Source organism: Haliotis cracherodii, unplaced genomic scaffold (genome assembly GCF_022045235.1).
Source record: "Haliotis cracherodii isolate W230 unplaced genomic scaffold, xgHalCrac1.p SCAF_2, whole genome shotgun sequence".
In the NCBI taxonomy this organism is placed as follows: Eukaryota; Metazoa; Mollusca; class Gastropoda; order Lepetellida; family Haliotidae; genus Haliotis; species Haliotis cracherodii.
This window is the reverse complement of record NW_027266275.1, coordinates 68,482,018-68,495,128: the sequence shown is the minus strand read 5'-3', so window position 1 is coordinate 68,495,128 and position 13,111 is coordinate 68,482,018. Positions and strand designations below refer to the sequence as shown.

Below are 13,111 nucleotides of genomic sequence, written 5' to 3'. Positions count from 1 at the left end.
AATGTGAAAGAATTGGGTGGTCCTGTCATGCCAGATTAATTGTAATGTGAGAGAATTGGGTGGTCCTGTCATGTCAGATTAATTGTAATGTGAAAGAATTGGGTGGTCCTGTCATGCCAGATTAATTGTAATGTGAAAGAATTGGGTGGTCCTGTCATGTCAGATTAATTGTAATGTGAAAGAATTGGGTGGTCCTGTCATGTCAGATTAATTGTAATGTGAAAGAATTGGGTGGACCTTAACTTATATTGAGTGGTATATAACCTTTATCATGGTCAAGGCGACATTAGATGATCAAAGATCACTGTGACTTCAGCCGAAAGTGTTATGAAACAAAACAGTTTCCCCATTTTCATCATAATTGCAGCATTTTCTTCCTTTTCTTCCAGTGTGTCCAGGACGTGGAGACGTATGCTGCCATCCTGTTTCAGCTGTTAGCAAATGAGCTGGTAAGGACGTCACCTTGTGTATGCATCACAATTAGGGTCAGACATGGTTCTTCATGTACTGATTGGTAAAATAATAACATTTCATAATGTTTGTTTGATCTTCAAAAAGCCATGTTAATATGGTTCCATGTGTGCTTGTTAACCCAGTCTTCTAGTTGCAAAATTGTTTTGGGTGAATACATAAATTTCCATAATTATAAAATAGTCATAAAAATAAATCCTTTTTAGATTACTGTTTTCCCAAGTTTCAGTTACTTAAGGGTCATTGGAGCTGTACCGTTTTTCCAAGAAATAGTTTCTTTTGTAGATACATCAGAAAGATTGTTAGTTATATGTTATGTTTGTTTGTTTAACGCCGCACTCAGCAATATTTCAGCTATATGATGGCGGTCTGTAAATAATCAAGTCTGGACCAGACAATCCAGTAATTGATATCATGAGCATCGATCCTTGCAATTGGGATACGATGACATGCATCAACCAAGTCAGAGAGCCTGACCACCCGATCCCGTTAGTCGCCTCTTACAACAAGCATAGTCGCCTTTTACGGCAAGCATGGGTTGCTGAAGACCTATTCTACCCCGGATCTTCACGGGTCTCTTTTACATGTACTTGTGTTAGAGTCTCAAATTAAGGTTACAGTTTCATTTGATGTCTATAAGATAAACGGATGGAGTTGTCACACACATGAAATGAGTGATTCACGTTCAACAGTAATATGAGGGAATATACACTAATATGGGAAGATCAAATGCAGATCTAGACTCAAGCTGTTGACACAGGTGTGGTGCTGACATCACTAAAGCCAATCTTGTTTTCAAGCAGGTGGATTCTTGTAGATCCAAGGGACATAACTCTTCAAATCAGATTTTTGAAAGCAATAAAGTATTTTTGTTTTGTTCATTAATTATTTGCTTATAATGTGTGTGTGTGTGTGTGTATATGTCTTTATAAACACTTCCCTTAGGGCAGTCTTTGCTTTTTTTGTATCAGGGCTTCGGAAAAGAAAATTGATAATGAAAACGAAAAAATGTACAAAATTAAAGAAGTATGTTGTATCCATGTTATGATGTGCATAGACTGAAGACACACTTATTTATTTATGGTAGGACCCAACAGTTGTGTGTGAGTATCTGAAGCTGTGTACACAAGCCAAGATTGTGCCCATGACCCGTATTGGATTGACTTCCCACCAAACAAAGGTCAAGGTCATGGAAACCCGTAAAAACATCAAGGTCAGCGTTGAATGCACTATTTGTGAATTTGCTTTGACTGAAGTGGATCAAATTCTTGGGAACAATAGGAGTCAGGTAAAGAAATACTTCCTTAGGCTAAAAAAATAAGCCTTGGTTCTCAGGCACCGCCCGCATCATTAAGTTTGCCGCATGTTTCGTTTTTATTTCTATTTTTAAAAATATATGAAAAATCGTTAAATATCATCCAAAGTCCAAGGGTAGTCAAATACTGTATTTCAGTACTTTACTCATCAAGGAATACATTTATGTAGGCCTTTCCCAGGTTGATTGTATACAACTGTTTTTTTTGTTGCATAACTCTTTATTTGGTTACATACTAGTTTGAACAACAAAAAAACAGAAAAAAAGACACCACCCAACTGCACTATATTTTCAAAAGCCATTGCCTGAGAACTAATTCTTTTATTTTTTTAAGTCCAATATTGCTTGTTCTTATAAATTTACCTCCCTGAACATGCTGAAGGACCTTGTTATTCTTTCAAAGATGTCTTGTGTTGAATGATTGAATATTGATGTCACGCATGCATAACTCTATGTGAATCATGCACAAAAGTGCTGTAAATGTATTCTTACTTGCCATTGCACAGTCAAGTCCTGTTAATCCGACATGGTAGGTCGCATATGATTATGTCGGATTAACGAGTATGTCAGATAAACGAAATTAAGTTGTATCAGCCTTCATGATTGAAAATCGGTCAACTTCACGATAGATAATGATACAAACACATAATAAAAAAATGAAAAATGAAATATTCATATTGTTATGTTACATTGTTTGCGGAATATGTTTTCTAATCATGCAAACTCTAAAGCTTAACACAAAACTACGATTACGGGCTGTATTTTAAAACGCATAGTCTGGATTGGAAGTCGCCATTTTGAAACTAGTGCTGCAAAGCTCAAGAAAGTTGCTTTCTAAGTGGCTAATGTCGACTTCGTGTTAGTCATTTCATTGTTCGGTCAAAGTTTGCGAAAGGTTGTCTAACGTGACCTGTAATGGAATGTCTTCAGCATTAGCGAGAACATGTATCTAATTTTAATAATATTGAAGTAATCTAAGCATGTGATTAATTTCTTAAAGCATTAATTGTTTATTGTTAAGCAAGTTTATTGTCTCACTTCTCATCTCACTTCAAAACATGGGGCTGTGTACTCGCGGGCACATGACCACGGAGCATGCTGATCACTGTGTTTGAATAACGAGACTGATTAATGAGTGATTCATTGCAAATTAGATCTGTCGGAGTGCGAGACTGTCGGATTAACAGGCCTAAATAGCACTGATTAAATCGGTTCCCATCATTAGTGTCTGATAAAGGCGAATGTCGGATGAACAGGTGTCGGATTAACGAGACTTGACTGTATATCTGTTGTGAGCTGATGCAACATTCGACACATTTGGCAGGGGTGTGGAAAATCAATGGCAGATTTGTCTGGTTCGTACTTGAGATTGCTGGACAACAAAGAAAGTCAGCTTCAGTTGTCTGTGCTGACTTTGCAGACCTTAAGGTCAATTTCCAAAAAATATTCAGAACAAGTACTAAATATGGCTTTGTAAAGTGTAAAGTACTGCCAATATGACCTATCCAACGGATGGCATTGCTATTTTTATTTCTGTACTTCTTATTTCTGATTTTGATCAGGTCTAACACACACTCTCTGAATGGTTGTTCCAAGTATGACATAGCCAAATGTGCAACATATTGTAAAAAGTCATCTCAGATTGTACTGGCTGGCCGCTGCATAAAGCATATGGCTTTCATTTGATTACATGTACCAAAGAAGACTTTGAATAACCACTAAGAATCTGTGAATGAATACTCACTGGCTGTAAACATTATCGATTGTTGCACATTGGTACCTCAGACTGGTTAATATGTGGATACAAACTTCCCCTCGAATACGAAACTTACCCTCTTTGATTTGGGAATGACTTTATGGCAGCCATCTTGGTTTGCTAAAGGCTTGCAGTTGAGTGACAACCTGTGAGAGTGCAGGAGGTGTATTGTGTTGGCTGATGAGTACTGTACACTGTATGAGTACAAGTGTATATGGAGAAACTGTGTCTGTCTGTTTTAACAAGGCGGCAGTGGAGGCGGCCCTGGACAAGGTGTGTGACTTGTTGCCATCCACCATCAGTCAAGAATGTGTCAACTTCGTCAACACGTATGGTGCCACCGTCATCAAACTGCTCATCCAGAACTTGAAGCCGGATGAAATCTGCAAGTCAATTGGCTTGTGTGCTCAGGGTAGGAATACATCATATTCCATATAGATGATTTCAGATTCAATTAGATCTATAACCATAGTATAAGCTATTGTTATCCCCCGGCATACAATGTGGGTGGGGTGATATAGTCGACGCTTCGTCTGTCTGTCCTTCTATCCGTCCGTAGTCATTTCGTTTTTGGAGCTCCCAAACTGTTTTATATTTTTCAACAAAAATTGGAAATGATATCAAACAGGTCCTGAAGTGGTGCCTTTTACTATTTACAGATTTTTAGCATTGAACCCAACTAAAAAAACGTTGAATATCTTTCAACAAAACTTGGCAGATATATCAAACATGTAATGAAGTGATGCTATTTGGGGAGTTATAGCATGTCTATTTTTCTTGATTTCCATGGAAACAATTTGGACTTGGTCTCTAAAAGTTGGGGGTAGGTGTCATTTCTGTAGCACAACTTTACAACTGTGAGAGAATTTTCATCCAAACTTGGTACATGTATTAACCAAGGCCTGAAGTGATGCCTTTTGCTATTTAGGAATTTTAACAAAATATAATTTTTCCTGTTTCCATGGCAACAAGTTTGACTCTGTTTAAAGTGGTGTTTGTCTGGACCATATATCTAAACCTAATAGGTGTTTTTTCTTGAAACTGTGCACACACAAAAACCAGGTTATCAAATGGTGCCCTTTGCTATTTAGCAATTTTTAGATTTTATGTATTTCTCTTTCAATGGCAACAAGTTTGATTTTGATTGACATAGAAATACAAAGTTCTGAATCCCAATTTCATAGTATTGTCTTTATAGCTCAAAAACTACTCTTGTATATGGACAGACAGATTAGAAATTCTCTCATCAAGTTGGACTTTAGGTGATTCGCTCTTTCAAACTTGTTGGGGCTGGTGTATTTGTCATTTTCTGATGACTCTTGTTACCTCATTTGAAGTGATATGAATTGGGTATTTGGTGGCCACAATGGCTACAACACATGTCAAGCATGGATTGTGAAGTATGGCTTTATGGATTCTGTCTCTATGATTCAGACAAAAATTAATTTCAATTAATAAAGTAGTTTCAGGACGCTAGTTTCTTCGCCATGTTTTCATTACATTAATAATATTGCAATTTGATTTTTATCATTTTCATGAAAATGTTGACGTTGAGTCTCTCTCCGAAACTTAATATTGAACATTTGCGTATATATCTTCATGCACAGATCCAGAGAGAACAGAGGATTCATGGGTGTGCTCCCATGTATTTAAGCATGCTTAACACATCCATTTGGAAATTTGATAGTGATCTGGTATGGTTGAATTTAGTGTATAATCATGTGGTGATATATTTTCAACTGAACGCGACTGATCTTTCTTTCACAGGAATGAGGTCTGTCAAGCCTAAAGTTGGTGCTGATGTAGGCTGTATCATCTGTGAGTTTGTCATGACCACCGTGGATTCTCTCATCACAGCTAACAGTTCACAAGTAGGTTGTATGTCTGTACCCCCAGATCAGTCTCTTAAAATCAGATCTTTTACACCAATATGATACTTATCTGTGTGAAGTAGAAGGTGGCATCAGGTGAACTTTCCAATCAGAAGATCCTCATCAAGGCTTCGTAATTCCTTGTATCAGTGAGCCAAGCTTTCAGAGAATGATCTGTATCTCATAAACAAATATATTGGGGCAATATGAAGGCAAATTAATAATGCTGTACTGATGTATAGTTGTGGATGTTTTATACATCATGTAATTTCCAAACGCTGCCGTGATATTGCTGGAATATTGCTACGAGCGGCGTAAAACCATGCTCACTCGTTTCTGAATGCCAGTCCACCACATCCCAAATGGTATGCTATCAAGGGAATATTTGTGTTTTGTGAGTTTTTTTTATTTAGAAAATAGAGAAATGAATATTTGACACTTTTTAATGGTTAGCTACTTCTTGCTCCTTCATCAAGTGAATGCTTAGTAAGTGCATAGAGTACTATATATATATGTCATGATGTTTACATAGCACAAGGTGGGATGAATGTATGAAGATAACAACATAATGACAAAGCCAATGACATAGACATAGGATTAAGGTACAAAGATAACAATATAATGACGAAACCAATGACATAGACATAGGATTAAGGTACAAAGGTAACAATATAATGACGAAACCAATGACATAGACATAGGATTAAGGTACAAAGATAACAATATAATGACGAAACCAAAGACATAGACTTAGGATTAAGGTACAAAGATAACAATATAATGACGAAACCAATGACATAGACATAGGATTAAGGTACAAAGATAACAATATAATGACGAAACCAATGACATAGACATAGGATTAAGGTACAAAGATAACAATATAATGACAAAACCAATGACATAGACATAGGATTAAGGTACAAAGATAACAATATAATGACAAAACCAATGACATAGACATAGGATTAAGGTACAAAGATAACAATATAATGACGAAACCAATGACATAGACATAGGATTAAGGTACAAAGATAACAATATAATGACGAAACCAATGACATAGACATAGGATTAAGGTACAAAGATAACAATATAATGACGAAACCAATGACATAGACATAGGATTAAGGTACAAAGGTAACAATATAATGACGAAACCAAAGACATAGACATAGGATTAAGGTACAAAGGTAACAATATAATGACGAAACCAAAAACATAGACATAGGATTAAGGTACAAAGATAACAATATAATGACGAAACCAAAGACATAGACATAGGATTAAGGTACAAAGATAACAATATAATGACGAAACCAATGACATAGACATAGGATTAAGGTACAAAGATAACAATATAATGACGAAACCAAAGACATAGACTTAGGATTAAGGTACAAAGATAACAATATAATGACGAAACCAAAGACATAGACTTAGGATTAAGGTACAAAGATAACAATATAATGACGAAACCAATGACATAGACATAGGATTAAGGTACGAAGATAACAACATAATGGCGAAACCAATGACATAGACATAGGATTAAGGTACAAAGATAACAATATAATGGCGAAACCAATGACATAGACATAGGATTAAGGTACAAAGATAACAATATAATGACGAAACCAAAGACATAGACTTAGGATTAAGGTACAAAGATAACAATATAATGACGAAACCAATGACATAGACATAGGATTAAGGTACAAAGATAACAATATAATGACGAAACCAATGACATAGACATAGGATTAAGGTACAAAGATATCAATATATTGACAGAAGAGGGGATAGGATTTAGATAACATTATGATGACAGGAGAGGATTATTTAAGTACACTGGAGGTGTAGTGGTGACACGGATCTGACTGTGACACAAGCGATAGGGTAATCAAGATGTCCATTTATGGTACATTTGTGGTAAAAGCACAGTGGAGTACACACTGGTTAGGTTGATACCCCGGTCTCTGTTAACGGCAAGGAAATATGGTGGACAGGATTATTCTCAGTAGTGTAACAATCTAATGCAGGTCTTTGGAAGGCATATAGAAGTGATATACGTAAGGAAGAGAATATATGAATGTCCTGTCTTTGTTACTGAGCACCTTATGTCCTTATCATGTGTTACCCTGCCCATCACTATACTTTGTGACCCGTGAAGATCTGGGATAGAATAGGTCTTCAGCAGCTCATGCTTTCTGTAAAAGACGACTATGCTTGTCTTAAGAGGTGACTAATGGGATTGGGTAGTCAGCTTTGCTGACTTGTTTGATGCATGTCATCAATCCCAATTGCGTGGATCGATGCTCATGATATCAATCACTGGATTCTCTGGTCCAGACTTTATTATTTACACACTGCTGTCATATAGCTGGAATATTGCTGAGTGCAGCGTTAAATAACAAACCAAACAACTACATTTTGTGGTACCAAAACACATAAAACCTATAAGAATAATTCCTTTAAAGGCATTCAGAAGTAATGCACAAAAGGTAAAGAATTTATTGATGTCAACTTCTTTATTATGAGGAACACAATGTTTCGTAGTGTATGCTTACTCCTTCATCACCTGATGGAGTAAGGATATTCTCTGAAAGTTGTGTTCCTCATAATAAAGAAGCTGACATCCATATATTCTCTTCCTTAATCTATTGCAGTTCAATAACAATGGTAGTACCCAGCTCTGCTCCAGAGGGGGGGCACGGGTGGCCCAGTCGTCTAAGGCGCCGCGATTCACTGTGCAGAGTTGCCTCCCTTGGGCACGCCAGAAACCTCTGATTGTGGGTTCGAATCCCGGTTTGCCCCGATTATGTTTCTAGGTTATTCAGCACCATACCCGTGCTCGTGGGTTTCACCGAAGTGGTAAACGTCTGAGACCTTCATAACTTCAGGCTTTCCTCCCACATTAAGCTGACACACCGCGATATAACTGGAATACTGTTAAAAGTGGCGTTAAACCCAACTCACTCACTCACTCTGCTCTAGAGTCTTCAGTATTGACTTCCTGTTACAGGCCGAGGTTGAAGCAGCACTGGAGAAGGTGTGCACCCTGCTCCCAGCAACCATCAGCGCCGAGTGTAGCCAGTTCGTCCAGGAGTATGGTCCAGCTGTCATCAACTTACTGGTCAATAAACTTGACCCCAAAAGTGTCTGCAAGACCCTGCGTCTGTGTACAAGCAGCAAGGTCGCTGAAGGTCAGTATACCAGCCTGGCGCTGTTCAGGACGCAGTTCTCTACATGGCGCCATGTGTCTGGGACTCTGTAGGTGTTTTAGGTCTTCTTAAGCTTGGAACTGTATTGGGAGGATCCCCATCATCTCTGGTGCCACAATTCATTGTGCAGAGTTGCAGAAACTGATGCCGGAGACATCATGCCAGAGTGTGGGGTTGAATCCCAGTTCGCCCTGATTATGTTTCTAGGTTTGACAGCATCATACCCATGCTTGTGGGTTTCACCAATGTCGTAAATGTCTAAGGCCTGCATCAAGTAAGACAGACAAGCTGTGATATAGCAGAAATACTGTTCAAGGCTTCATTGAGGCCCAACTACTTCAATCCCTCATTCACTATTGATGAGGGGCTGTCTGGTAGCCTAGTGGTTAAAGTGTTCGCGCGTCACACCGAAGACCCGTGTTCGAATCCCGATGGGTACAATGTGTGAAGCCCATTTCTGGTGTTCCCCGCCGTGATATTGCTGGAATATTGCTAAAAGCGGCGTAAAACCATACTCACTCACTCACTATTGATGATTACCCAAATCTAATATCCCCTCACATCTCAGAAATATGTGCATCATTGCAGTCTCAAAGAGCCCATCGATGAAACCAAAGATCAAGGCATCAGCAGACCCTCAATGTGTCATTTGTGAGTTCGTTATGCATGAACTGGACACTCTCCTAGGGAACAACAGGACTCAGGTAAGTCCCTTACGCATCAATATTGACTGTTTACAGTATGTTATCTCACCTTGTAAGTGGTCTGAATTGTGTCAGTTATCTTAGATATAGGGATATTATCGTTCATCACAGTATCAATGTATCAGTACTTTTGTAATGTTGGTACTGTATCAATACAAACTTGTGTCTGTATCGGTACAAACAAAATTAATACTAATAATAAATAATTCACTGCCACAGAATCCTTTTTATATACTGTGTCCCCTCCCCCCTCCCCTCTGATGTGATTACTGTGTCCCCCCTCTGATGTGAGTATTGTGTCCCCACTGATGTGAGCATTGTGTCCCCACTGATGTGAGTATTGTGTCCCCCTCTGATGTGAGTATTGTGTCCCCACTGATGTGAGTATTGTGTCCCCTCTGATGTGAATATTGTGTCCCCACTGATGTGAGTATTGTGCCCCCCTCTGATGTGAGTATTGTGTCCCCACTGATGTGAGCATTGTGTCCCCCTCTGATGTGAGTATTGTGTCCCCACTGATGTGAGTATTGTGTCCCCACTGATGTGAGTATTGTGTCCCCTCTGATGTGAATATTGTGTCCCCACTGATGTGAGTATTGTGCCCCCCTCTGATGTGAGTATTGTGTCCCCTCTGATGTGAGTATTGTGTCCCCCTCTGATGTGAGTATTGTGTCCCCTCTGATGTGAGTATTGTGTCCCCTCTGTTGTGAGTATTGTGTCCCCTCTGATGTGAGTATTGTGTCCCCTCTGATGTGAGTATTATGTCTCCTCTGATGTGAGTATTGTGTCCCCACTGATGTGAGTATTGTGGCCCCTGTGATGTGAGTATTGTGTCCTCCTCTGATGTGAGTATTGTGTCCCCTCTGATGTGAGTATTGTGTCCCCTCTGATGTGAGTATGGTGTCCCCTCTGATGTGAGTATTGTGTCCCCTCTGATGTGAGTATTGTGTCCCCCTCTGATGTGAGTATTGTGTCCCCTCTGTTGTGAGTATTGTGTCCCCTCTGATGTGAGTATTGTGTCCCATCTGATGTGAGTATTGTGTCCCCCTCTAGGCTGCTGTTGAGGCTGCCCTGGATAAGGTGTGTAACCTTCTGCCAGGTACCATCCGACAAGAGTGCACCGACATTGTCAACACATACGGCCCAGCCATCATTGAGCTCCTTGTCCAGGAACTTGATGCAGATGTAGTCTGCCAAGCCCTTGGTCTTTGTGCACGGAACAGCAACAAAAAAGGTGGGTTGTGTTATTATTAATGTTTACTGGGTATGTGTTCCCTTCTGATTCTTTTTTTCTATTGAAGGGCGAAAAAACAAAATGAAGTCCTCAGTTTGGTTTCAATTATAGCGAAACACAGATGATGTAATTTGATGTAATATGGGCTGTGATATTGCTGTCTGATTTATTTATATGCGTTGTGATATTATGGACGGGATTATTTATATGGGTTGTGATATTGCTGACAGAACTATTTATATGGGCTGTGATATTGCTGACTGGATTATTTATATGGGTTGTGATATTATGGACGGGATTATCTATATGGGTTGTGATATTGCTGACAGAACTATTTACATGGGCTGTGATATTGCTGACTGGATTATTTATATGGGTTGTGATATTATGGACGGGATTATTTATATGGGTTGTGATATTGCTGACAGAACTATTTATATGGGTTGTGATATTGCTGACTGGAATATTTATATGGGTTGTGATATTGCTGACGGAATTATTTATATGTGTTGTGATATTGCTGACAGAATTATTTATATGGGTTGTGATATTGCTGACTGGAATATTTATATGGGTTGTGATATTACTGACGGAATTATTTATATGGGTGACCCGTGAAGTCCCTTAAGCGACTATGCTTGTAGTAAGAGGCGACTGACAGGATCGGGTGGTCAGGCATACTGACTTGGTTGATGGATGTCATGGTATCCCAATTGCGTGGATTGATGCTCATGATGTCAATCACAGGATTGTCTGGTCCAGACTCGATTATTTACAGATCGCCTTTATATAGATGGAATATTGCTGAGTGTGGCTTTAGACAACATAAAAAAAAAAAAATTATATGGGTTGCAATATTGCTGTAATGTTGCTGACTGGATTATTTATGTGGGTCATGATATTGCTGAAATATTGCTGACTGGCATTCAACAGCATTCGCTACATCACTGTGACATGTGTACCTGAAATCCAGCCTTCAGTGTGATATCAACAATAATGGCATCTCTCTCCTCTAGCGCCCCTGAAGGTGAACAGCGAGCTGTGTGACCTGTGTGTGACTGTGATGAACTACGCTGATGAACTGCTGAAGGAGAATGCCACAGTGCAGGATGTCGAGATGGTCTTGGACAAAGTCTGCAACTTTCTGTCTGCTCAGATGACAAACCAGGTGAGTTCTTGTGACATACTCAGATGCCAAACTGGATGTGTACTTTTGGATCAGTATTAACATGATGACTTTGGTTCAACAAGAACTCCTGCAAGTACTTTTAGCCCCGTGAAGATCCAGGTTAAAAATAGGTCTTCAGCAACCCATGCTTGCCGTAAAAAGCGACCATGGTTGTCGTAAGAGGCGACTAACGGGATCGGGTGGTCAGGCTCGCTGACTTGGTTGATGCATGTCATCATATCCCAATTGCGTGGATCGATGCTCATGATGTCAATCACTGGATTGTCTGATCCAGATTTAATCATTTACAGACCATCGTCATATAGCTGGAATATTGCTAAGTGCGGAGTTAAACAACAAACAAACCAAACCTACTCTGAAAATGTAATACGACTGAATTACCCTCCAAACTGAGCAAGTGACCGCATGTTCACTGACCTGTGTTGTCTGGTCCCTGTCCATGGATCTCAGCTTAGTGACCACCTGCTTGCAGAGGTCACACTGAAATGCACTGGACACTGTCTGCCATCATATAGCCGGAGTATTGCTGAGTGCGGAGTTAAACAACAAACAAACTATCAGCAAGTACTTTTCAGGTTTCAGACTGTTGTTTCCTGTTCGAAGGACGTGAGAAGTCTGACAGCTCTATATAGATTATTTGAAGTTCACATAGTCTTGATTTGGAGTCAGAACATGTACTCATGAGTATTGTCCTTCTTCACTGTTTCTGTTTTGGTTTCAGTGTTTGGCTTTCGTTGACCAGTACGCACCACTTGTCCTTGACCTTCTTGCCAGTGACCTTGATCCCAAGCAAATCTGCCAGGTGAGACAGATGATAAGAAGCAAGGAAGTGTCGTGTCATGTTTATTGGTCTTTTTGTCATGCTAATGTGGTAGTTTGTTATGATTTTGTAAAAACGTAATTAATTGAACTTCATTCTCTCATTACTAAATAGCCATTTTATATTATTTGATTGGCTGACCAATGTTCTGAGCTTGTATGTTTCTATAATCCAAAATAAACAGAACACACGCACTATCAGACTACTGTTTCCTGATTGACTGGACATACAATTTGTAGGGCTGAAATTTTGTGGGGATGTTTGGTACAATAATTTCAATATTGAATATTAAATTCACTGAAAGTGCTTTTTCTCCCACTGTTAACATCATCTCCTCAGAAACCACTGAACCCATGAAGCACCACAGCAGCCATTTATGTCCATTACTTTTTATGTCATTTTTGTTCATTATTTAATGACCTGTGAAGATTGGGGGTAGAAAAGGTCTCCAGCAACCCATGCTTGCCATAAAAGGCGACTGTTTGTCGTAAGAGCGACTAACGGGATCTGATTGTCAGACTCGCTGA

At 39.2% G+C, this 13,111-nt stretch overlaps 1 protein-coding gene across 1 annotated transcript in view; it reads left to right on the top strand.

The window, feature by feature from the left end:
• Positions 1-13,111, top strand: part of LOC139468409 (prosaposin-like) — a 34,564-nt gene that overhangs the window by 18,197 nt on the left and 3,256 nt on the right. Inside the window, exons 9-17 of the mRNA XM_071250363.1 lie at positions 390-449; positions 1,559-1,759; positions 3,789-3,954; positions 5,310-5,413; positions 8,439-8,619; positions 9,226-9,341; positions 10,395-10,575; positions 11,592-11,743; positions 12,486-12,566. Of these exons, the coding sequence (XP_071106464.1) occupies positions 390-449; positions 1,559-1,759; positions 3,789-3,954; positions 5,310-5,413; positions 8,439-8,619; positions 9,226-9,341; positions 10,395-10,575; positions 11,592-11,743; positions 12,486-12,566 (1,242 nt within the window). The remainder of the gene's footprint in view (positions 1-389; positions 450-1,558; positions 1,760-3,788; positions 3,955-5,309; positions 5,414-8,438; positions 8,620-9,225; positions 9,342-10,394; positions 10,576-11,591; positions 11,744-12,485; positions 12,567-13,111) is intronic.